Here is a 26275-nt window from a genome sequence, read left to right on the forward strand (position 1 = left end):
ATTTCAGTGGATTTGCCTGTTCTGAGTTTCAGTTTATCCTCAGCTTTCCAAGGGATGACATCCATATGTACCACAGCTCTTGGGATTGGCAGTCCCTCCCTCCTAATTGCTGAACAGTTTATTTATTAGTGTTGGGGCACAAATCAAGGAATAAAAATTCCTGGCACAGTTGTGTCAGCCCTATGTGGCCTAGCCTCTCACAGAGAGAGCAGATCTACTCCAGTGGCGTCTCACAGCCACCAGAGACTGTCACCAGACGTCCCTCTAGAGAGCCTCCAGAAGGGTTGCATAATTCACAAATACTGTCACTGCAAAATGTACAGTTAAACCGGTCAGGAAAAGCTACCTAAAAATGAATTTAAGAAATACAAAATTGCATTCTAGGCAGGTAGGAGGAACTTCTTGGCAGAAAGGTGCTGTCCTCTAGAAACACTGTGAAACAACCAACGTGTATTACCTTCCATCTTGTCCAACCTCAGGCTGTTTAGGCATTCGAATAACCCTTCTTTGGGTTTGAAAGAGCACATTTGTTTGGACCATGTCTTGAAAGAAAAACATAATAACTCAATAATGAGAGAATTCATTGTCTAGGGACAAGGTCTTACATATTAAGTAAAAATAAAAGAGGAGGTAACCCTGAATATTGCATTGTGGTGCTCTCTCTATACCCCATCCCAGTGCAAACTTCATTCCCACTTGCACTGCTCCTACTTGGAGATCAGCAATGCCAACCACCTGCTAGCAAAGGCTGTGAAACTTGAAGGCAACCAAGCACCAACTGCACCTGCACTGGTATTCATATCCAGGCTGCTGGCCAGAGAAAACCACATCTCATGGCAGGCCTACAGCAGGAAAAAGTTTTCAGTGCAAAGTGGCCCACAAACCTGGCTTTCCTGGCAGCACAGCTCCATAGTGCTAACAGGAAAGCCTGGACTCTCTTCTTGGTCCTGTAACAATATCACAGGGCACATGCTGTGTGACATGGGTAATTATCCATTGTTTCCCCCTTTAAACACCACCCTTTATTTATGCCAGGAAACATTTGAAGTTTGGAAAGCTAACAGGAGTTTTAAATTAGAAACAGAAAAGCATTTTTCATTTTCCTGTTTTTCTCTCTGTATGCAACCAGCCCTAAATTTTTGTTTGCTACACTGTGCTTTCCCTCCTGTAAGTAGCTTGCAAGATATTCACCACAGGCTCACTTCTCCACCTTTTAACTTTTCAGTGCCTTTTTTTTTTTCCTGAATTCTCATTCCTCCTTTTCAGGTGTATAAACCCAAATGTATAAGCCAAGGTGCCATGAAGCATTTACTCTCAACTCTTCTTTTGAATGTACAATATTGTCAGGTATGTTTTTTTGAATGCAGATGCCCAAGTGTAGAAGCTCAAATAGCATCTCAAAACTGCAAAGAAATTTACCTACTGCTCAGGTTCTGCTTGGAGAAAATTTGCAGGAGGAAGAAGAGCTGCTCAAAGAGATGCAGACATAGTGGGAAAACCTTCAAGCCAATTGCACTATGTAATAAACTCAAAACAAGGAGATACTTCACCTGCAAAGTCTAACTTATACTGCTGAGAACCAGCCCTGAAATAAATAACACCGTTCTTGTCAGCTAGATATTCATTCTCCAGAAATGCAGATGTTACAGTGGCAGTGACGTGATCCGGGTGCTGCAGAAAGAACAAGGAAATTATAGATTAGAAACCACCCTTTGGTTTAGGTGTCACTGTGGGGAAATACCAAGGTTTCCCCAGGCCCCTATGACAGGATGGTGTTTTGAAGCAAGCCTCTAGGGCTTTAAGCATTTTTTTCTACAGCGATGGAGGGGTACCCCATGGAGCACAGCTGCTTCTAACCACAGCAACAAAGCAACCTTCAGCCTGTGTGGTCAGCTCCAGCCAAATGATGTTTGTCAGCTCTGGAAAATGCAGCCACTTTCAAAGCCAGTCCCTTGAAAGCTTTCACAGAGTTCCAGTCCTGCTTTGAGGGACAATTAAGAAGACAATTCCACCCAGGAATTGGAGCAGCACTGCAAGGGCACCCAGCAGTGCGTGCAGAACACACCAGCTGCAGAACAACACGCTCTAAATAACTCCCCAAAGATGGCTTAACAAAAGCTTTTGGCACAAACAGCAATGAATTTCACCTCTTTCCCATACTCAATCCACTGCTTGGAATCATCGAGCCAATACCAGACATACTCCATTTCAGGAGCAGACAGATGAGTCAGGAGACAACACAAGCGCAGAAGAGCTGATGGCACCTGGCTGCTTGCTCTGCCCTGCATTGGAAAAGAAATCCAGATGAAAGTAGGGTTTTCCAAAGCTGTCAAATTGTGCAGTATCCCTGGTCTGATCAGAAATCTGTTCACTTCTCAAAAAAGGAGACCCCCTCCAGCTGGGAAGTGCAGGTTTGTCCCAGAACTGAGGAACTGGTGTTTGCATGTTTATGGTGCATGGTAAGCATCACAGAGATGACCCTGACTTGGACCTGTGCCACTGATTTTCCTAAAAAGTATCTTCATAAAAAACATTTTAAGAAACATTTTAAACATTTTAAGAAAATACACTTGACACAGAGATTCTCCTGCATAGAGAAGGCCATGGTCAGACAGCTGTGCCCCTGCAGCCTGTGGAGGCCCATGGAGCAGAGATCCACACTGCAGCCCATGGAGAAGCCCATCCTGCAGGATGTGGACAGGCCCTGAGGGAAGCTGTGGTCCATGGAGAAGAACCTGTGCTAGAGCACGTTATCCTGAAGGACTGCAGCCCATGAGAAATGAACCATGCTGAAGCAAGGGAAATTTTTGAGAACGATGGAGTAGATGGCAAGTCCTACAGACTGAGGACAACATCCATTTCCCCTCTGCATTGCTTTGATACCTTTTGAGAGGCTAGAAAAGTCAGGAATGAAGGAATGAAGTTGAACCTGGGAATCTGGGGAGGGGGGCAGTCAGTGATCTAATTTTCTTTCCTCACAATTTAAATCTATTTTAATTGACAATAAATTAACTTCCCCCAAGTCAGGTGTGTCTTGCCCAATGTTCACCTTGGCTTTATCTCAGTTAATGAACTTTCCCATCTTATTTTCTCCCTACTGTCCTGTTGAGGATAGAGAGTGAGAGAGGAGGTCTCATTTGGAGGAGGGGATATTGTTACTCACCAGCAAAGTCTCTGCTCTGCACTATATCCTGGACACAGCACCTACAAAGAGAAGGTGATGAAACAGGCAGCCACCAAAAGTTCCAACTCATGAGATTTTACTTTGCTTCCTGCTGTGCTTCGCCCTCCATTTGATCTCCCAGCTTTGGACCCAGACAACACTTTTTAAATGTCTCTCACCACTTTACTGCCCCTACAACATTGCCTATTATGGATCACACGTCCATAACAAAAAGCTGCCAGCCGTTGAGCTTCCAAGGGCCTGTGACAGAGCTACTTTGAGCTGCCTGAGGAATCTGAACACGATATTGAAACAGAAAGTGGAAACGATCATGTGTCCAGCTCTGACGCCCTTTGTGCTTTGGCAGGGATCAGGGGTATTCACAGCAGGCCAATGAGAGGAAATCATTACAGGAGCAGCTTCTCCATGGAGCTGTTTACAGTGCAAAGGTCCAGACAAAGGCGTGGCAGCCCCGGACTGCCAGAACAAAGAGCGAGGAAGAGCCGGGGTCACCTTTGCAGACAGACCTTGTTCCAGCCCTGCCTGTGTACGCAGCAACACCGGCCAGGCCTGCTCCTAGAAAAATGCTCCAAATTATTCTTCTCTCCCATTGCAGGGCATTCAAGAGACCCAGCACTACCAGGAGATTTTTTGGACATGGCTGTCCCTTTCTTCTTCTCTGCACACCGCCATGTTGCTGCTGGCACGGCTGAAGAGTTTGAAGTTTGTGGATTTGAAGGGTGGGATTTGACGGGGGAGGTGGGGAGAGGGGAAATGGAAAGGAAAGCAGGGAAGTGGGGTAGGGTGATGTTTCCAGACAGCTTTTCTCCATTGCTGCCCCCTTCTCTCTTCCCTCTATCCCCGCTCTAGATAACCTCTGCTAACCCCTGGCAGCTCCCCTGCCGAGACTTGGGGCTCCCTGTCTGCCCTAATCACACGAGCTTGCAAAACCATCCACTTGTGACCTTTCACTTTCCAGCATTTCTGCTCCATGCTGGGATTCTCCGCTCACCAACTAACCCCAACTAGAAATAAATAGAGGTGAAACACCTAAAAAGCAGACAGAAATATTTTGCCAGCAAGACAGTGTCTTTCACATTTTGCTGAAGATCTCACTACATGGCCTTGTGCAACTGTACATTTGCTTTTTATATCTTAACAGGAATAACTTTATACAGAGAAAAATTTGTACTTAAAAAACAACCTTATGCTATCTTTTATCTTACACAAGCAGAAAAGATGAGTGAATGAAGATGCAAACACAACTTACAGTATGACAAAGTGCAAGCAGGTATCCCTCCAGCAGACCTTACAGCCAAGCCCACGAGCCATGAAATCCTGAACTTCCTGTGTGTCCAGCCCTCCCCTCTCAGCTGCACCCTGGGAAGGCTGTCAGAGCCTGGCATGTGCCACTTCCCTGGCACATTTCTGTCCTCAGGCTGCTGGGTCAGCACCCTCAGGAGCTGAGGGCATCAGCCTTGTGCTTGCCAGGCTGGAGGAGCCTGCTCAGCCCTCGCTCTGCATGGCAAAGGTGCCCCGGGTGCAGCAACACCTTTGAAAGTAAACCACGGCAGGCCTGTGAGGGAGCTCCCTGTGAGCTCCCCACAGCACTTCTGTACCTTGCTGTCTCCCTCGCAGCCTCCTGCTGTGGGACCAGGGCTGCCTCTGTGCCACAGGCCCTTAAGGAAGCGGGGCTGAGTAACATTTCCTTCTGGTTGTTGCGACAGACGCATGCGCATCTGCCAAGCACGAGCAGGCCGGCCAGGCACAGCCCAGGGCTCTGGCAAATGCAGCTGCAAAATCAATGTCACTACCACCCAGCAGAGTTTATCCCTGCTTCTGGGTTCCTGTCACTGCACTTGCCTAAAGCCAATAGCTCCCAGCCTTCCAATGGCTGGGGATATTCAGGGCCTCCTCCTTTCTATAAGGAGCAGGTTCTAGAGTGAACATCATTGTTGGAAATCCAAAAGCTGGCGTTGCCTTGCAAAGTGACCCCCCAAATCTCAGTGCAGAAAGTGGGTGCATCGTTCATCCTGCTCTGCCCAGGGTTAGTGATGCCACTGGTGGGGGGTTTGCAGCAAGCAGACACCCGCTGAGCCCCACAAATCTGTGTGTGCTGAGCACAGAGCCCCGTGAGACAGGATTGCTCAGCCCTCGGAGCTCTGCACCATCCCAGGTGTTTGTGTTCCTGTACCTTGGAGTCTGGTCCTCCTCTCTGTCCTTCCCCACACAAGGCAAACAAGGTTTAGGAGCTTTCCAGTTGGATCTCCAGCCTTTCAGGAGCTGACAGGGCTTCCCAGCAGAGCTCTGAGGTATAAAGCTTAACAACAGGTCAAGTACTCTTAACTATGCAAACTTTTTAAGCTGAAAACTTGCTTTTTTTTTTTTTTTTTTGGTCAGATTGTGTTCAGTTGAACTGCCTAGAACATTTTTCTTTCCTGGTGATCCAGTCCCACCAGATCAGTAGTGGCTGAAACACATAAATCTCTGAGTTTCCAGAAAGGGAGCACTCTGAGTGCATTCTATAGATATAGCATTAAAACAAACAAACAAACAAACAAACAAGTAAACAAACCCTACAAAACCCCTAGCACACACACAAAAACCCAAAACAAAACAAAAACCCCACAACACAACAAATGTTATTATGAACTCACTTTCTTTCACTTCTTTCCTTCTGAGGCCCTACTGAGGCCTACGAGCTTCAGCAGACATGAGACAGTAGCTTTAGGAAGAGCTTTCTGGCTTGGCAGAAAATGTTTACATATCTTTACTGGAGCAGCACACCATCCTCTCTAAAAACAAACAACTCTCCACAAACTGGAAACTTGAGCTCACTGTAAACTGATACTTTCTGAACATTGTTTTTATTTTCTTCGCTTTTAATTGCAATGTCATCCACGGAGCTGTTGAATCTCTGATTTCTCAACCACGGTACTACATCTGTCTGCATTTCCAGTATCTGGGAATGGAACAGGTGTCAGAGCAGACATCCTATGTATAGCCCTGCAAGATCATATTCCTGCACAAGTCAGCAGAGGCACCCAAGTGATTTCCCAGCATATGTCACATGATTTATCCTTTACAAAGAAACCATAGTCCAGCAGGTAGTGTAACTTAGTTTCCTCCCAGGAATTTCAGTTCTTGTTCACTTTTTCTCTTCAGAGGAAACAAACAAAGAAGGGACATTTCACCCTTTGTGAATGTCTGTGACATGTGAAAATCTGTGACACAGAACAGTTCTATTGCAATTTCAGACTGTTCCAAGGTTTGATGTGGGAGTCCTGATGCTACAGCATGTGCACACTGTGCTCACATGGGTATTGCAGCCTGGGACCAGGCTGGCAGTACCTCATGCTTCTACCTTAAGATGTGTACAATCCCCCAAACCGGTACCTAAGTGGGTGGACTCAGGAAGTGCTGGGGTGATTGAGCTCACCAGGTCCTGCAAGGTCTTCTGCAGGTTGGTTCCCCAGCCACCCACACTGGGTCCTGGTCCACCACTGGGGTGCTGTGGGAAGGTGTGCCAGGGGGTTCAGCTTCAGCTTGAGGAGGGATTGGCTCTTGTCTGGGAGCCTGGAAGCATTTCCAGATCCCGCTTGGATCCATTCTATCATTTAAAGCCAGTACCTTCCCCGGTAGATTGTGATGGTTTCCGCTGTGAGGATTTTCCCAGCGAGACTCTATTTCATGTTGGACAATGTCCAGCAGCTTGTAAATTAAATTGTGGGAGGGCAGTGGGGAAACAAGCCCTGCAACCACACTGCTGCTGTCCCAGCTTAATTCAGCACAGAAACAGGAAGCAATCATTACAAGAATAATAATTCTCGATTACTTTGAAAAAAACCCAACTTGAGCTCCAAAATTTTATACATTTCAGTAGATTACATTGGATTTGTAAACGGTACCTTGTTTTTATTTTCAGTCCATAAATGTTTGATACAAAGGAATTAAAAAATACTCCACATTCTGCTGTTCCTCTTTCCAGCAGTCATTAGAGGAGTCTCAGCATGCTACTTCCCATCTTTTAGGAACCAATTAACAATTATGTGATTGTAAATGGCTAATTGCTGTTTTATCTGGACGTAACACTGCCACATTAATAATGTAAACCAAAGTAATCCAATAATGGAAACCTTTCTTATGCCATTAGTTCAAATGAGCATTTATGGATTAAATCAGCAAGTCATGTGCAATTGGCAAGTTAAAGCTTGGATGTGAAGTAGCTCGTTTCTTCTTCCAGCAAAAAAAGATGCACTTACTCAGGAATCTGCCCAAGTCTCATCAGTGGTCCTGTCTAATTAAAGGAGGAATTGTATTTCACTGGAGCTAGGCCAAATTCTGAGTTTTCAACTTCACTGGTGAGGAGTGGGTCTGGAAACCTGGGGGAGGGACCAGGATCTATTCTGTCATATTCTAGTTGATATTTAACTGATTTTTTTAAAAATGCATTTGTACATTTTAAAATAAAATTTCAGAAAAGTAAAGTTCATAGTTAAAAGATTATTTCAAAGCTAAAAAATTCATTCTGATTATACACAAATCAAAGCAAAACATTCCAACCTTACTTTGTTAATATTTGAATTTCAAATATCTTCTCATTAGCTCAATCTGCACTTTCTGATGAATAAAATTTTTCCCCCTGCATTTCCCTTTCCAATTAAACTGCCTTATCTCTAACTTACTCTCTCTAACCCTTCCCCTTGTCCACAACAAGGCTACTATAGTGGTTCTGTTTGAAACTTGCATTTGGCTTCCATGTATTGGATTCCAAGTTCTGCAACATGCCTGCTTTCTCTATTTGCCAAGCTGAGAAAAAAAAATACTGTCTCTGTACACACAAACACACACTCAGTTTTACTCAGGACTGGGCTAGGTTGCAAAATAAGGATCTTGGTTTCAAAGACACTCTGCAGGCAAAGAAAGCTCATTTCAGAGAACTAGTTTGCTCTTCTGGAAAAAAGAAAGGGACAGGAACAGATCCCGATTGGCAGGCATAGGAAAACTTGCAGTGAGGTTTTGGCTCAGAGTCATCCTCATTTGCTCTGACTGAAAAGAATAAAAGCATGGCCTGCTTTTGGTAGGATCAAAGGTGTCGAAAATGGTGTAAGTAGATTTTTATCGTCTTCTGTGAGTTCTGATGATTTGCTCAATAAGTCTTGATTTCTTGTTGGACAACTTCCAGCAGTAACTGCAGTTTGTGTGTAAGATAATCTGAAAGGGTGGAAAAAAAGGAAGAAAGCTTAGTTCAGAGGAAATCCTGAGACATGGCTGAAAATCAGAGCATCAGCACTGATGGCTGGAGCACTTTAGGTTGGCAGATCACTGTATCTGTTTCCTATTCTTGCTGGGTGTTTTCTTGTATTCAGTGGTTACTGATGCACCTCTATCCCACATCAAATCCAAAGAAAACAAGACTTGGAACAGAAATGACAAATTAAACTCAAACCTGGGCTCTGATATTTAAAAAACCCTTGTGCCACCATGCCTACATCCAAAGGAATTCTGTACTAGATACAGCATGGATGGAGATGTACTTCATTTCCATGGCTATGTTTGTGCCCAAACCACCCTGGCCTCTTCACCAAGCTGACAGACCTCTGGCAGTACTTTTCTCCTACCATTCCTCTCCCTAGCCTTTCAGCAAGCAGGTTTGTGCACGGAGTTACAGCATCTGCCTGTAGTCTCTCCATCCTAACCTTTTTGTCTTTTTGCTCAGTGTCAGACAGACTTGATCCAGAGCTGGATCAAAGACATGATAAAGTTTAGTAGGTGCCAGGGCTGGGGTGGGAAAGCGACCCTCTCTGTTCCCCCTGTTGCTAGACCTCAGCCTTATTTTTGTTAAAACAAATTTGGTTGTGGAGGCTGTGCCTTGGGCAAGACATCAGAGTGGTGCTCAGGGGTCATGATTTAGGTTTCATGAGGTCTGTTGGTCAAGGAGAAATTTGCATCAGAAATGAGCCCTGGGAACAAACCAGCATCCCAACCCTTGAGTGTATTTAGGTCCTCAATACTGGAAGTTAAATGCATACTTACAAAACAGGTTGCGGCAGCGGTCTGACATCTGCCTGTGAATTATGAGGTAGTAGACTGGAAAACCACTCAAAACCATGATGCATCCAAAGCTAATGTTCACAGGGTCTGAGTAGAAAGACATTGCCACTGTGAAGAGGCAGATGATGGTAAAAGAGACAGGAACAAAAAGGGGAACCTGGGAAAAGAGCACAGAAGACTATCAGGGAAAACTGGTGGCTGTAGCCAATCAGACTCTGTAGATGCCAGGACACACTGTATTCAGTTCTTTCTCTAAAGAAAATAAGAAGAATCATATCCTGTCCTGCAGAGTGCATCTGTACAATCAGACTGCAAACAATTGCATCAGCTTCAGAGCCCAGTGTGCCCTGTGAGGTGCACACCTCCTGTATTCATGTGCACCAAAATCTAAAGCTCGCTTGCAACTGGGCACCAGTCAGGGGGAGAAGCCACCTACACCCCACGGCTCTGTCAGTGTCCTGCTCCTGTGCCTGTGCACTCACACAGTCCTGCTTGCCACTTAAGGCAAGTGCTGAGGGAAATCTGAAGCCAAGAAAGAAGTGACACTTGCAATCAAACTGTTCTTTGCTTATAAAACTCACAACTCATGTTGACCTGCCTTCAGTTCGCCTGAGACTTACAGTGACTAAAGCAAGACAAACCAGACTCCCTATCCCAGTCTCTGTAGTACCTGCACCAAGAGCTTCAGCTTCACACCGTGGTGAAAATCGAAGCAGCACTCAGCACTTCAGCCATACCCTATAGGGTGAGCCAATTCATCTGTGTTATTTGGAGAGCAAGTAGGAAGACTGCAATAACTAATAAAACTGTGAAACACTCCCTCTGTCTCTGGATCCAGACTCAGCCAAGAAACTCCTTGCCATGGCTGATGGAATGGAGGAGTTGCTCTCATATAGGGTGACAACCTTTACCAGTAATAAAGATTGTATTTTGGATGCTCAACACGCCAAGCTGGAAGAGATCAGTTTCTCTAGGTATGGCAGCCATCCAGCCATCAAACTTAGGTACTCTTGTGCTTCCAGCCAGAGCATCCGCTGCCAGCCACTCCTACATGCACACACTCTCGCTGCGTATCTGCTTGAGAGGTGTGCGAGCGGACCGCTCCCTCCGCTTTCCGGTGCTTTCTCACCGTTTTTAAGTCAAAATGCCACGGAGAGAGTAAGTACCGGCGCTGTCACACGGATGCCACGCTTTGCTCTCAGCGGGCAGCGGCAGGGCCGGCCCGTGTGCGGCCACTAGAGCGCAGCACGGGCCCGCGCAGCCTGCGGCAGCCCTTGCCTTGCACAGAACTGATGAAAACCAGGGAAAAGGCGGGGGATCAGCCGAACTGACCAAAAGGCCAGCATGTCCCTCCCTCGTTTAATCAGCGTTTAGGAGCTGCTAGAAGTCTGAATCTTTGTCTGAAGAAAACCAGGGTAAAATCTCAGCATCTAAAACCATCAGCAGTACCACGCACTAATGCATCTTCCCTGAGACGCTTGGTTTGAAAGAAAAACTCAAAACATATTCAGTTTAGTTCTGGGGGAGTACACAAGCGCAGCCAACCAAGAGACTGGGAAGCCTCAAGGTCTCTGTTAAATGCAAAGACCGAGAGGAAGAATTACCCTAAACTTTGCAGGAGGATGTGCCCAGCTCACAGAGGACCCCTGTGACTGCAGGGAGTGTTTCTGTCCCCTGAGCTCCTCGCTGCCCACTGCCCGTGGCCCCGCAGGTCCTCTCTCTTCCCCGGGAGCTGCTGCTGGAGGCACCACGCAGGGGCGGCCAGAGTCAGGAGCAAAATGCGCTCTCCTCAAGCACCGCCCCAACCTAAAGCCTTCTGCACATTATCCGGCAGAGGGAGAGGTGCCCAGGCACAGGAGAGCTGCTCCAGCACCAGCTCCAGCACCTCCTGCTGACATGAGGGGGACGCCAGCACTCGGCAGTGAGAAAGGCCACAAGAGGGGCCCACTGCTATACATGAGACAATATTTCTATACAGCAGATGATTCCTCCCAAGTCAGGTTTGCTCCCAGGACCCCTCCACCCATGCTCCTTCTCCCCCAAGCCTGACACCTTCCCACTTCTCAGCTAGAGCTGAGGCTTACCTACCACTGAAATAAGATCGAGCCAAGAGTCCCTTCTTGTGGCACACAAGAAATGAGCGAGAGAACTGCTCTCTGTACATCTCCTGGTTCCAAGTCTGAAACTTTGTTCCCCGTAGTAAGCAGCCTTCTAACAAATGCATCTATGACTCTGTGTAGAACTGGCTTTATAGGATTTACCACATCTGGCTGTTTGGGCACATCAACCAATTTCAGGAGCTCCCCATAGGCATTACTAAGCACCAGGGACTGAAACCCCTTAAGAGTCTGAAGGCAACCATGGCCATGTCATGCTGTAATTATTAGCAAATCAAAGAGAGGAGTGACAGGCCTGCACATCCCTGGCAGCCAGGTGTGTGCTGTGCATTTACCTTGAAGGGGCTGTGCAGCTCCGGGTGACGGTGGCGGTGGACGATGAGCCCGAGGGTGGCTAATCCTATGAAGAGCCATCGGGAAAAGCTGAAGAAGTTCAGTAGATGGTAGATGTCTCCAATGCACACCATGGCAGTGACCAAAGGGAACTGAGCATTGTGAATGTGAAATACAGTCATTAAAAGCCAGGGATCACCTCCTCCAACCCCTCTGCAACTACTTCACAGTCCCAACATTCTGGAGGTCAGAGCACTTTACAAAACAGTGTCACAGACTGAAGGCAAAAGACCTAAAGGCACTGTTCTGCAGTGCTACAGAAGAGAGTGATCATTTCAAGATCAGCAGCATCTTCAATGCTTCATGTCCAAGCCAGGGCAATTAAAGCATGCATGATCCAAAAGCCTGTACTGCTGGTACACAGGCTATCTACAAAGACATCTGCTAAGTTCCAACAGGCACTGCAGCACAGTTGGGATGGAGCTGGACCACTGCCATGAAAAACCCCCTGAACAAACCAAAACATGAGACCAGACCATCTCTACAAATGCTCATTCCCTGCATTTCCACCACACCTGGGAATTTTCAATTTACAAATATCCAAAGCCTGGCAGAGGTGTTTTCATAAGGCATTATCAAGCGGCACCTGTGGCAGATGGTAGGGACTGTACTTTTAAATAAGGTGTCTCATGTTATAAGGCAGGGACTTCAAGGTTGTATACTGCTGGCTCAAGGGGACTTAAAACTTTGCAGCTATTTCCTGTATCCTGCCTTCTTTATTTTTCAGGGAGTAATTTAATGCCTCAACACCCTTTAAAATTCCTCAGTTTATCCAGTCCTTGCAAGAAAGCCAAGACAGCAAAAGAGCAGAGCATGTCACACAGAGCCAGATCTCCTTACCATTAACATGACAGCAGGAAGGGGGGTATGCCTTCGAATGTGGATCATGGAGAAGAGAGGAGGCCACTGCCCTTCCCTGGAAGCCACAAACAGAGTCCTAGGAAAAGACAGGGAGCCCTGGACATTAACATTCTACATCCACGTTAGAAATGAGATCAAAGTCACTGGACTGCCTTTGAGGCATCAAGGCACCCGCTCCCTTCCCTAGCACAAGTCTGCCATTCAAGGCCACAGTTCTGCCTTTAGCTGCACCTTGATAGAAAGTTTGTTTTGGGTTGGAACCCACTCCCCTGCCACGGACAGGGACAGCTTCCACTAGACCTTCACTTTGGGGACATTTGGAAGAAAACTAAAGCTGAGTTCCCATAGCTGTCCCAAAACCAGTTCAGTGCAGTTCAGAGCCCACCACCAGAACTGCTGGCAGTGTCTCCTTGGGTGCCTCATTAGCAGAGACCTTTGGGCAAGTCCAAAGTGACTGTGAATGAGCTCAGACTGGAAACAAGAATAAAAAAGTCTCTTGCCATCAAAAAAGGAATTAATCATTCCAGTGAAAAGGAAGTGGAGGGATCACAAAGTTCAATCATTTATAAGATAAGCTGGTGAGTTTTATGAAAGGGGACTGTCAGCTTTGAAACCTATATTCTTATATGTACATATATAGAAGAAACAAAGTGCAGTCTCCTCCAATGATAGATGATTTCCAGTCCTCTGGTCAGCTGTTGTAAATAGTTTGTCATACTGCCAAGAGACCAGCTACAAAATGAGAGCAGAGAGTTCCTTGCTTGCATCCCCCTCCTTTGACTCGTGAAAGAGCAATTAGGGAGAAGACAATCACATCCAATTTTATAAACTTAATATCCTCAAACAAACCATGCCAGAGCATCAGCTGGGCTGAAGCAGGGCCCCAAGCAGCTGGGGCACAAGTGTACAACTGGTTTTATTGGTGTCTCTGTGGCTTTGCAGGGGTGTGGCTGGCAGGCAGCCAGGGAGGCTCCATCAGTGTTTATATGGACTTTCTGCAGTGATTATGTTAATAATGCCAGGACGGGGGAGTCAAGGTCAATAGGGGACACAAAGAACCTCTGTGCTGTCCAGAGACTTCTCATCCTCAAACAAAACCATTATCTAGAGCAGCTAATGGGAAGGATCATCCACACCTGTAATTAATACAGGAATTCAGGGTAGTGGATCAGATAATTCATTATCTTTCAGGCTATGAAACATTCCTTTCAGATGAACTGATTTTTCTCGTTGCAATCAATGCTGTGAAGTAGAACCCACAGCAGAGAGTTTGCTCAGCTCCACAGGAATAGCACAACATAGTTTTTCATGAGGTCTGCCCTTCTCTCCGTCTCAAGGTTCCCATAAGGACACGAAGTGTGGCAGACAGTGAAGCTGGCAAGTTTATTTTTCCACAGAACAAAGCTTTTCTTATTGCTATAACAAGACTTCTTGAACCTTGACTATTGCTTTAGGAATAGCCCATCCCAGTGATATTTCACTAACTTCAAAGCAAAGTCCTCAAGGGAGAGTTTGCTTAGAGAGCCTCACAACAGAGGGACCCCATGCCCTCCAGCAGCACAGCTGGGTGAACCCAGTGGAAAAAGACTCAGTCTCACCGAGCAGCTGCCAACACCAATAAAGCCTTCAGTTCACAGAAACATTGACATTTCACTTTAAACTGGGGATTTAAATTGAAGGGTAGGGGAGAAGATAAAAATCTTTGTGACCAGTCTTGGATACCAAAGTCTGAACTTGGTTAGAAATAGAAAAAGTAGACTCTTAGCCAAAAGGGACCATCCTGTAGCTGACAACCTGGGAGTCAAAAGCCTTATTTTTCCCATAAGAGTGGCTAAAATGCCATTGGTGTGGATGGGTAGTTGCACAGGTTGGTGATGCTTCCCTCTGATTCAGTGAACTAAAAGCATAATAGATCCTTAGGGATGTGACCTTGAAAATGTGAAGATTCCTCCATTCATGGTTCCAAAGCAGGATAGTGCGACAAGGACAGGGACCACGGAGATGAGGCTTTTGAAGGCTCGCTGCACAAAGCTCTGGAGGAAGAGCAAACGTGACTTCAGGGAACATGTGGTGACCTCTAGGAGACATCAGGGTCAAAAAAAGAGAAAACTTCTTCCATTGAAGGAATAATATAGAAGTCATAAATCTCACATTTTCTACTGTCATCTACAGGTTATTTTTCAGTATCTTGTAGGCATGACAAGAAGAATTTACTATTGCCCAGTAATCCAGAGAAATCACAAAGCAATACAGTGTTTTATAGGAAAACCATCTCTGAAAGATTTGCCATGACCACAGCATAAGCTGGCCACACTGAGGAGGTAACAAGAGCAATGACAACTCACCACAGCCACAGCAGGAGAAGCCAGAACATCTTGTGTTCCCAGGACTGTGTAATAGGAGACGTTGGTGAGCATGTACCCCACGATTACCGTGATCACAGACACGATGACAGCCAGGGGGATATTTCTACAAGGAAGGGGAACACACACACACAAAGAACAAGCTGCTATCCCTTGTTATGCACAGTATTACTGCAGATTTTATCTGGTAGTACAGTTGATTGCAGGCAGGGGAACCCACAAACTACATCCCTCCTGTACTGCACTTGAGAAAGCTGTGGAAAGGGTAACCCAGGGCAGCTTCCTCCCAGCCTTACCGTTCAGGCTTGACCAACTCCTCACGCACAAAGCTGGTCTGAAACCTGCACAATGGGAAGAGACGGGGTGAGAGTTGAGTCGTGCTGAGGGCACCAGTGTGCTGCCCGTGCCGTGCCCTCCCACCGCACCTACCAGCCGGAGTACGCGAACATGCCTGCATAGAAAGCCAGGGGGAGCTTATCCAGAACCAGCGACTGCCTGTCAAAAGCATCCTGGAAGTTCTCGGTGTGGCCTGCAGAGGAGATAAACAATGGACACTGAGCAGGAAAATGTCAGAGACAGGCTGCCTTCCCTGTAGGATAACATCCCTTGTGATTTCCTTGGAGCAGGGTATTCAAATTCATTTCATTGCTTTCATTTCAGTGCTGTTGCTGATATGTTTACTTTCCTACAGTGGCTTTAAAAAAACCCCTGTCCCTTCTCAAGCTATGGCAGGCATTTCAGGAAGGACAACAACAATAGCCAGTTGTTTCCAACAGACCCTGCTGTGGGAACAGATCATGGTGACGAAGGGATCCACATTGTCCTCTCCTTTCTTTAAGCCCAAAATTAAGTTCTTGGGTTGACCCCCACGTTCAGTCCCCAGCCCCCTCAGCAGCTGGACACACACTCCTCTTTGATGTGGTGCAGCCAGCGGGGCGGCTAGCTCAGCTCTCACTGTGCTCTCTCCTGCTCCTGCTGCTGGAGCAATGACCCCAGCCCTGTGCTGGCCCGAGCATGGGAACCAGGCTGGAGGAGGGGATGGGAGCAGGGCCCCGCCAGTCCGACCCACCACTGCTCACCCACCCAAGGAAAGGACACAGAGGGTGAAGCAAATACAATTTTCAAAGTAGAGGTGTCTCAGATATTTACCAACTCTCCTATTTTTCCTTCAAGTTCTCTGCTCAAAATAACAAAACTTAACATAGCAAAAAAATCCAAGTCAGTATTTTCTCTGAATCCAAAAAAAAAAAAAAGGGAAGAGAGAAATGCTGAATGGCCTCTCATTCAAACACAGTCAAAAGGAATTGCATTCCCAGCATTTTCAAACTCAAGGTTTTGTTCCACATCTATGTTCAATTTTCCATAATAAACTAAGTCAAGTCTCTAATATAAAATAAGTCTCTAATATAAGCCTGAGCCAAAGAGAAGGTAATGGCAGAGGCAAGTACAGAAGTGCAATCAAAAAAAAAAAAAAAACAACAAACCAGCACCAGGCAGAGGAATCAGGCAAAATTATTTAAATGCACAAAACTGATTTTTAAGCAACCCCCCCCCACAAAAAAAATAAGTCAATTTGAAAATATGTTTGAAGAAAACTAACCCAAAATATAGGAGTGGGCCTATTGAGGTACTTTTTCTATGTTCTGAAATGAGGTACTTTCTATGTCCTAAAATGATGGCTGGTAAGTGATGGTGCATGAAAAGGATTTATTGCCTGCAATGCATTAATGAGCAATTTACAGTCCCCTGTGAGTCACATTAAATACAACCTCTCATTCTGTGGTCCCTTGGTGAATTCTCCCTCCAGATGTCACCTGCTCTTATCCTGCCCACCAGAGGATGGCTGCCAGGGCTCCAGATTGTCATTTGAAGGCATTCCTAGCAATAATGGCTCGGGATTCCTAGCTGCAGGGCAGTCCTCCAGTTCAGAAGCGCTGCCAGCCCAAGGGGAGCTGTGCATGTTCAAAGGAGCCAGCTCCAGACATCAGAAAGAAGCAGAAAGCCCACTGCTGTGGTGTTTTCTCTGCAGAAGAAGGTAATAGCATGAAGACAGAGCAGGCTTCATCCCTTGAGTGGGAATGCCTTGGGCTTTTCTATAAACTGAGGCTTGGATTAAAGCCAATACTCTTGTATCATTCACAGAAGATACTACTGGTAGGGTTTTTCTGCCCCACTCTGCATGTGGCCATGAAATCCTGCACCAAGTTCATTGTAAATGCACTAAATTGCTATCTGTCTCAACCTGGAGGTAAAAAACATTAGCTTATGCCACAGAAGGGTTAGAGATGCCATTACCAGGGCTCAGCTGAGGGCTGATAACACATTACACAGCTGTGGCTGGCACAGGGGATGCTGTCACATATCCTAAATGTCCATCGAATAGGTGCTGCTCTGGAAAGATTTTGAGCTACACTGGGAACAGGCAAGTCTGACTCCAAAGAAAGACCATCTGCAGAGGAAGGTGCCAGTATGACCCTGGGTAGGATCACACATCCTCTGCCACTAAGACCCACTAAATCTCGGAGAAAGCACCACCCAGCCAGGTGCATCAGCCCAGTGCAACGTTGCAGCTTGTGCCAGCTACACCGGTCTCAGCTCCCAGCTAATTCACATCTGGCACATGGATACAGAAAGTTCCTGCCACCTGAGTTCTCAGGGTTATTGATTCCCTGAGATTCTCCTTGGGGTTGCTGTTCCCCAAGGTAATAAGGGTTCCCTCAAGGTTGCTGTTCCCTGGGAGTTTCCTCTGGGTTGCTGTTCCCAGAGGTAATAAGGTTTTCAGTCTTCTCTTTGCCCTAAGTGTTTCACACCAGAGGTAGAGAAGACAAGCTGAGTCCGCCAGTGCACATTTCCAAGGTTGTTTGTTCTTCATTATCTCAGTTCTTTCTCAGCTCTGCAAGGCGTCCCCAGCAGAGCAGGACACGCGGTGGACTGGGCAGATCAGAGAGCCCCGCACCTTATGTACAGTACCCCTGACCCAACCACTGTCCACAACGTACTTTTTATTTACAAAATTGTACCAATACCTACTACCTGTGCTAACATGTCATTTCTACTCTAAACCAATCCTTGAGATCCAACTCAGCAGAAAATGGGGGACGAGAGCAAGAACAAGGAGCACAGGGGCCACTCCCCAATTCCTCCATCTTGCCTCTTCAACCCCATATACTGAGAATCCTAGATTCTACATTTACATTCTATGATAAACTAAATACTACTTATTTTGAATTCTCTCAGCTTGTGATTCTTCATACAATGTGGGCATTCACTCCCGTGGACAGGGATCAGAGGCAGTGTCCTCCTGGGCTCTGTGTGAGGCTGGCTGACCCCCTTGTACAGATCCCAGACCCCCCTGTCTGGTCTCCAAACCCTCCAGGGTGGCCAGAGGGATGTTCTAGACTCCAACACTGAGTGAGCACCACCCTTGGCACTTGGGACTGATAAAAGCCATGCTGGGGGGCACATCGAGCACCCTCCCTCAGCCATGCAGCAACACCTACCCTGGGCCAGCAGCATCATCCCTGGCACGATGATGAGTGCAAGAGCCAGGAGTTTGACCACAGAGAGAGCCGTCTGCAGCCGCGCGCTCCAGGTGACGCTCCAGGAATTGAGGGTGAGGACCATGTCTGGAGAGAAGACAACGCTGCTACAGCTGCAGCCTGTGCTCAACACACACAGGAAAAAATACAGCAGCTCTCCCTGCCCCAGGGATGCTGGGGGAAGGCTGCATCCTTATGCCTTACAGAGGATGCCTGGGGTGAGAGATATCAGAAAACATCGGTGTGGTCTAGCACACAGTTGTTTAAAGGGAGAGCTGGCTTATGCTCCTAAAAGGGAGCAGGAACCTGGTTCCTGCTGGTCAATCCACACCTGCCTGGGGGAAAGGTGTGGGACATCTCAGCAGCCCACTTCACAGTATTTCCTGTGCCAGTCCACATCAGTCTGGGGCAGGGAGGACAGCTTCACGGGCTGGATGCACCAGTAGAGGAGTCTAAAACCTCAAGCCTTACACCCACAACTCATGTGGCTTTTGCACAATTACACATGGAGAGTTTCTGCTCCCACACCCTACCTATCTATCCTCCTATCTCCCTTGACCAGCTCCAACTGGTCAACAGGGAGTCCCATTCCCCTTCCTAGAGAATACAGTGGCCCATCACCTTGAATCAGAATATTTTGGCTGGCTGAGGAGGTAAGACAGGACCCTTATCCCACAGTTGTATCAGGAAATAGCACCCCATAAGTGCTCCTAGTCTAGGGCAGAGGCCAAGGTGGACAATCCCATAAGTGTTAGCACTTACAGTAGCCCAGGAGAGAGACGAGCTTCACTGCAGGGACAGGGGCAGCACAGGGGGCGAAAAATGGCTCCAGCATGTAGCGTCCAAACGCCAGGGAAACCACAGCACTGTTGGCAGGCCTGGAGTAAGAAGTGTGGGGGGAAACAAGCACAAACTGCTCTGAGAATGGCTGAAAAATGGCATGAGGTAAAACTGCACAAAACTTGGGAAGGGGAGCAAGTTTCTCCACACGGCTTAATCCTCTCACCCATGCAGATGGTGAATTCACATCGAGTTTTGCTCAGCAAATAGGTTAAAAACCACATGCTGCAAAATGATTAATTTCCAACTTGAAAGCAAAAGTTGAGATTAATCATACTGAGCAATGCAAGTGTACTTCATATGTTCTGCTTCATCTAAGCTTACATGAAGGATACAGGTTATTGAGAGGTGAGGACTTCCTTTTTCATGTTAAAAAAAGAAGCAGCTCACAATTTTATAAATTATTTAACTTGAGGCTAAGCCAGGAAGTTGTCTCCACTTTCTGAATCTGGAGAAACCAAAAGAAATTCTCACTGAAAACAGAAGATCTGAAATAAATCTGGTATCTATTGCCAGTCTATGAAATATACCACAGCTCTTGGAGGATACCAGCTGCTAGGGGAGAAGAGAGCTATTCTTCAAGTACAGAACATATTTAACTTTTGTAACTATTTCCACATTGCATCTTCTTCCTTTTATCACTGAAAAATCTTTAAAAATCATTCAGCTTGTTTCTACTCTTTCCTTTACAAACTGCCTGGACTATTACCTGGTGCCACAACTTTTGGTATTTTAAATTATCACTGCATCCAGGAAGAGGCAAGTAAACCAAATTTCTTACCTGATAGCAAAAAACTCTGCCCACAGGAATAAGAAGCTTGGCAGAGGCCCTAGTGTCTCCAAAATGTAGATATAATGTCCTCCAGACTTGGTGATTCTTGTTCCAAGCTCTGCATAACTCAAGGCACCTGGAAAAGTTCAGGTAGAAATGTACCAAGTAAGTAATCCCAGGGATTTTCCCTTTTCTGTATGATTTTTCTGAGATTGAACAAATCCATTTATAATAAGTAGTGAATATGAGGAAGAAAAAGAGGTTTAACAGAACCACTTTTCCTTATTTTTGTGCACTGCTGTGGTTTGAAGTAAGTTTTGAAGTAATTGGCTTCCCTGTCAGGTGGAAAGAAATTCTCTATTTTGTGGTTAATGTTACATTTCCATGGAAGCTCTGAAGAAGAGTGTGTGATAGAAATGCTGCACAGAGCTACAAGAGGTTTCCTTTGAAAGACACCCTGGATTCTTGCTTCTCCTCACAGACTGGTGAAATGGTGCTTACACAGCAGCTACAGCAGCTCAGCGACAAGCCATGGCTGAACTGGTCATTCCACTCATGTTTTTGATCCCAGACCTCGTTTTTGTGTCCTTATCTTCACATAAATCCCTTCCCTCTTTTGCATCCAGTTGTGACATGGCCATGCTTCCAACTCCCATGGCAATAATGCCATGTTCAGGTCATGCAGGATGGTGGCAACCTCAATGTTTCCTGCCTCTCTGTTGCAAAATTTGTGCAGAATTCCTGTTCAAAGCATCAAATATAGACAGACAACTCATCTTGTTTATTCTAGTGAGTCCCTTTAAATGCTTCAAGCATGTACATAAGTGTGTTGCTGAACTCATGCAATGGGACTTGTATATATGCCCCACTTGAAAGGAAAAAAAAGTATAAAAGAAAGCAGGCCTTTAAAATATACTGCAAAAAAGTGTCAGAGAGATGATCAGGGGAGGTCATCAAGCTGATAAAAGGGAAGAACAAACCAACAAATCCAGCTACAAAATGCCATCACTTGATAAAGAGGCTCCCAAGGCCCTTCCAGCAGTGTATCAAAGGATGCTGCAGAGGGAGAAACCTTTGCAAGTGCAGAGCTTGGCTCTGTGATTAGCACACACATTATCATTTACTGCTCTGCTTGGTTAAGAGAAACACCATGCTCACATTATATTGTCAGCTTTTCTTTAAGCAGAAGTGTATAATTCATCAAAAACCACACAAAGGTTGCAATGTGAAATATTGGTACACTTATGCTAAGAGCAAAAACAACTTGTTGCCCTATCAACAATTGAATGTCTCAATTTCTAAACCTGCATATACATGCCACAGTGTCAAAGTGGTTTTTTGGCATGGGGTATTTCTCCTTTCTTGGTGTTTTGTGAGGGGTTTTTTGTGGTTATTTTTTGTTGTTGTTGTTTGTTTGGTGGGTTGGGGTTTTTTTTGCTGGGATTGTTTTGGGGGTGGGGGTTGTTTGTTTTGGTTTTGTTTGTTTGTTTTACTAAGTTACAACAGAAGAAGAATGTTAAAGTCACCCCCTGTAATAAGCATCAGATCTCTCTCCTGGGCTGGGAGAATTTGCAGTTGTCCTAATAACACCTTCAGAGAATTCCTGAGACAGTGATTTTATACAGCTAATGGAAGAAACTAAAAGCCACGTGTTTCATCCACTGTAACTTACAAGAGCTATGTTATTTCAAAAGAACTAGAATGAAACTCATCAAAATGACAACCCTTTGTGAGAAAAGACTGGTATTAAATGACAGAAATCAGGCCAATAGTAACACACAGAAAGTGGGGCAGCATCAGACATACCCTCACCATTTCTTACAGGCACCCACCACCCACCCTGGGCTGGTGCATACCCTGCAGCTCCCCAGGCATCCTGCTCCAGCTATTCTTGTGGCATATTGGGACTCTCCCCTTCCTACTCCCTTCACAGCACAGCCCTGGGATTTCCTTTTAGGTGCCTACATCTCCGTTCCACCTCACAGAAGGAGTCCCCTCATTCTCTCCCAGCTTTCCTGGCTTTTCCATGCTGTCTCTATTTGCAGTCACTGTCACCCCCCTGCCCTGGACTTGCACATGAATTGATAGTCACAGGCCATAAGTGCTGAAAGTTTGTCCATTACCCCAGAAATCATTTGAACTAAAAACTCCTACTGACCATTCCCTGGCTTCTTAAACCTTTGTTGCAGTAGGAACCAGGAATTTTGGGTTTATTCACGTCCCAACTTATTAAACATAAAAATGTGCAGGCTCCCATCACCTCCCAGGTGCTTAAGCAAAGGCTGCCAAAGCTCAGCACTCACCAAACATGGAGAGGAGCCCACAGGAGAACCAGACCACCAGGGAGAATCCCACGCTGCCCGAGTTCTGCAGTACTCCTTTGGGGGAAATGAAGATGCCACTGCCAACCATGCTGCCAATGAGCAGCGAGAAAGCCCGCAGCAAAGTTATCTTCTTCCTCAGGAAGATGGCTTCTTCTTTCTTGTCTTTCCCCATGGCTTTCTTCCAGTCACTGGGGAAGGTCACTCATTCGGGAGAGCTGCAGTCTCTCAAGTGTTCTCAAGGCTCACCTGTAAGAACAAGGAGTTAGGGATTCAAGGATCTTCTTGTCAGGACAATTTTTTTTTTCAATAAGTGGACAAGAGCTGTTGAATCTGTTCTCCTCAGTGGCAGGAGGTACCAGCCAAACCACAGGTGCCTAGAACACCCTTGGTATCATCTCTCTCATCAGTACAGCTCCCAAGTGACACTTTAAGTGTTTCCTGCCTCTTCTTCCAGGCAGCACAGAGTGTTACACATTGCATGCCAGCCACACCTCAGGATGATTCCCAAATTTGACTCTGAGTAATGTCAGATTGCCCAGACTGGAACTGGCCAGCTTAGGGTTAATTTAATGGGACCTAATACAGAGATACATTGATTTCAGCTCACTGGCAGAAAACAGATTTAAAGTTGCAAACCTAACAATCAATACCTTGAGAATCTCTGAGGTTAGAAAAACATTAAGCTGCATTAGCTGGTGCACCAAGAGGATTTAAGCGTTTTTAACTTCCTATCCACCTTTGCTGAATCAACTAGCCCCAATTTCTCACTAAAGCTCCATTTTAATCAGTGTTTCTTAATATAGTGTCAAGCTTTTTTGCTTTCAAAGTATTAAAGAGTCAGGAATAAGCGCTGTTTACAATTGTAAGACAGAGCTCAGTCATTACTAACAGATGTGCTGTTTCTTCTATTAATATAAAACATTCCTTGGTAATAACAGCAGCAGTGAAGTTTTTCCTAGAAAAAAAGGAACTTCAGGGATCACAAGTTGATCCAGATTTAGTTCTCACAAACTGCAGCAACCTCCCACTTCCCCTCCTTGTCTGTCCTGTCTCTTTCTATCACCCCTAAACTGGCAACTTGACCAAGAAACTCACCTTTTGCTTTGGTAGGTAAGACAAATTCAGGTCAGTTACTACAGCCTAATTTGCTGTAGCAAACCTGTCTGTCATTTTCCTAACAGCAAGGTAGATGTTTTACACTGGTAATTATCCCTGGTAGAGCAGGTAAGGCAAGTCTGGAGTAGATACTTTGGCTCTTGTCCGGCCTCCCGCCACACATCCCCAGCAATGCTCACACACTCAGCTTCACTGATTTATTTTTTATTATTCTAACACAGTAAATTGCATTATGGTGAATACTAGCCCCAGCCCCATGGCTGTATATTATTGCAAAGTTACACTTTACACGAGACCCTCTTTTATGGGTTTGTTGAATACTTTAGTAACTGCAGTGGTGTGTCCACCAGGAGACAGTGGTCACCTCTAGAAGCATACCTAAGCAGCCAGAAATTGCTTTCTTGGCAGAGAGATAATGTTCCCTTAACTTTGAGGGGACAATTCTTGTTACCACTCACTCACAATATTTCTTTGCATGCCCTATGTAAACTCAGTGTATCCAAGGTGTTTTCTCCCCCATCCTCAGCTCTTTTCCCACCTGGAAGCTGTTGGGAAGGAGCAGGGTTATCACTTTCTCTGCACACATATGACAAGCACATGCAGAAAGCCCTTTCTCCCGCCAGCAGCATGAGCTGGTTTCTCTGAGATTGTGACAAGCCTGCACAAGCATCTTCTCAACCAAACCAGCCAAGTTTAGTTATTAAACCTCTAATGAGTCCCATAGGACTCTTTGAGGCTCACATGGGTCACATCAGCCTTGTCTGGTCCCACAGAGCTGCTCCTCAGAGTCCCAAAACCTCACAGGGCTGCTGGAGACTGTGGCTCTGGAAGAGCAGGGATAGAGCCCTGGGAGCCTCCCAACCCCTCAGCTGCAGCTCCCTCAGACACCAAATAATTACCTTAATGTGAAATACCAATATCATCTGGTATTTCTCAGCTGAAATGGGACCCACACAGCATTCATTTGCAGGAGTGAAACACAGAGCCTCACCAAACTGAAACAGAACTGAAGAGAGATGCCGTGCACAGCCGCGTCTAAAGCACCATTCAGAGATAATTTAAAGTGCACTTATCTGTTCGGCTGGGTTTTAAACAAAGCAGGTGCATTTACAATCCATCAGACCCCCATTTCTTGCTGGGATCCCGAAGCTGCAGAAGACAGCGTCTCTTTGCAGGCTCTGAAATTACACAGAGAGAGCAGGGGAGTAACAAAAAAAAGGAGAGATCAAATCAAATTTACAGACCAGGTTAATGATCCAAAGTAAACACCAAACTCCGTACTTCTGTCCCCATTTTTTTTTAATACTACTGCCATGCAAAAGTATGTCAACATGGAGATAAAACAATCCAGTTCAGTAAATTTGAGAAACATGAAATGTATCAGTGCTTGTTCCAGAAGTGGTTGAAGGAGGAGGAAAAAAGGCGGAAAAGGGAAAAAAAAATAAGGAGTAACAGAAAGCTATTGAACAGAACTTCAAAGAGTCACCTAGCAGAGCCTACAGCCCAGGGAGACCATTCCTGCCTGCTCTGCTTTCCAGCTACATTCCAGCACCAGGCACATTAAAATTCAGGGATGTTAATCCTTGTGGCAATGCTTAAGAATATTCACAATGTACTTAGCGCAAAGGAAACACGCAAAGCTGCTTTTTGTTCACCCCTTTGACTTAAACGATAGGCTCAAATCCCTCTTGCCCCAAAATGCAGTGCCTTTACCATGAGAGAGATCGTCACCCAGCAGGGCTGGAGAAAAACCCTTCCCAAACCTATTTCACAACTTATCACTTATACTGGATCTTTCCTTCCTTGTTCTTCATTTACACTGATTTTATTGTTGGTTTGGGGGTTTTCAGCTGTTGGTCTTACCTCACAAGCACTGCAGCACAGACGGAGAGGGAGGAGAGAGGCGTAAGGAGAGAATCATGTCTGTTACTCGTGGTGGTGCCTAGAAGCCCCGGTCAGAGCAGGACCCACTGTGTTCAGCACAGAGCAGAGTGAATGTTACTCTGATGAAAAGCCAGTGAGATAAACAAGCAAGCTGGAACAGGAGAGGAGGGAGACAGCATCATTCTCAGCTGGGAGCTGAGACCTAGAACAACGAGTGACCTTTCTCCTCCTATCATGCAGGGAGCGGGTGGCATCCCTGGGAAAACAGACTGTGCCTCCAGAGTCCCCCTTCAACGGCCTACTCCCTAAAAAACACCCCAGCTACTAGGGAATATTCCTAGATATTTACAGCTGTATTTTCTTTGCATCCTAAATCAATACCATATAGCCAAGAACAGGTTAACCTCTTCCTTTTCGTACTGCAAAAGATGCAGTTGTCCAACTATTCCTTGCAGTCTCACTATTTTTTCTTTTTTGGTGCCAAAAATGTCACTCCAATTCAATGTCTACCACAAGGCACAGAATCTAACTAAATAAAATCAGCAGTGAATGGGAGCTTTTTTATTCATGCATGAAAGTAACATAAATAAGCTTTAATGAGGCTGGTGGTGGTCTGTTCTGGGAACTCAATCAGAAAATCTATTTATGAGACCTGAGAGATGTTTGTTTATAGACCAAAATGAACACAAGAAACAGGCTGAAAGGACAAGACATGCAGCTCAACTTCTTTTCAGTGTTCTACAGCTGGCTTGCCACCCTGGATAAGAAACCAAAAGGGACAGTAGGTAATAAATCAGGCTCAGGCTTGCAGACCCAGATGTAGTAATAAATCCATGCAATTGCCTTAGG

The 26275-nt window shown here is 45.8% G+C and overlaps 1 protein-coding gene across 2 annotated transcripts; it reads right to left on the bottom strand.

The window, feature by feature from the left end:
• Positions 1–1550: 1550 nt before the first annotated feature.
• Positions 1551–25906, bottom strand: LOC134549698 (cystine/glutamate transporter-like). 2 transcript variants are annotated; one of them, XM_063395556.1, is made up of 17 exons: positions 25406–25906; positions 24442–24720; positions 22406–22672; positions 20112–20238; positions 19253–19368; positions 18452–18577; positions 15381–15480; positions 15248–15292; positions 14934–15057; positions 14518–14621; positions 12568–12664; positions 11670–11819; positions 9200–9374; positions 5821–8377; positions 3164–3204; positions 2203–2282; positions 1551–1671 (listed from the first exon to the last, which is right to left on the bottom strand). In XM_063395556.1, exons 3-14 carry the CDS (start codon positions 22596–22598, stop codon positions 8313–8315), a joined length of 1422 nt encoding a protein of 473 aa, XP_063251626.1. In that variant the 5' UTR covers positions 22599–22672; positions 24442–24720; positions 25406–25906; the 3' UTR covers positions 1551–1671; positions 2203–2282; positions 3164–3204; positions 5821–8312. The 2 variants fall into 2 exon arrangements, with proteins under 2 accessions (XP_063251626.1, XP_063251625.1); XM_063395555.1 differs by having other exon boundaries at positions 22406–24720.
• Between the last annotated feature and the right edge of the window lie 369 nt (positions 25907–26275).

The sequence above is a fragment of the Prinia subflava genome, chromosome 4, assembly GCF_021018805.1.
Source record: "Prinia subflava isolate CZ2003 ecotype Zambia chromosome 4, Cam_Psub_1.2, whole genome shotgun sequence".
NCBI lineage: Eukaryota > Metazoa > Chordata > Aves > Passeriformes > Cisticolidae > Prinia > Prinia subflava.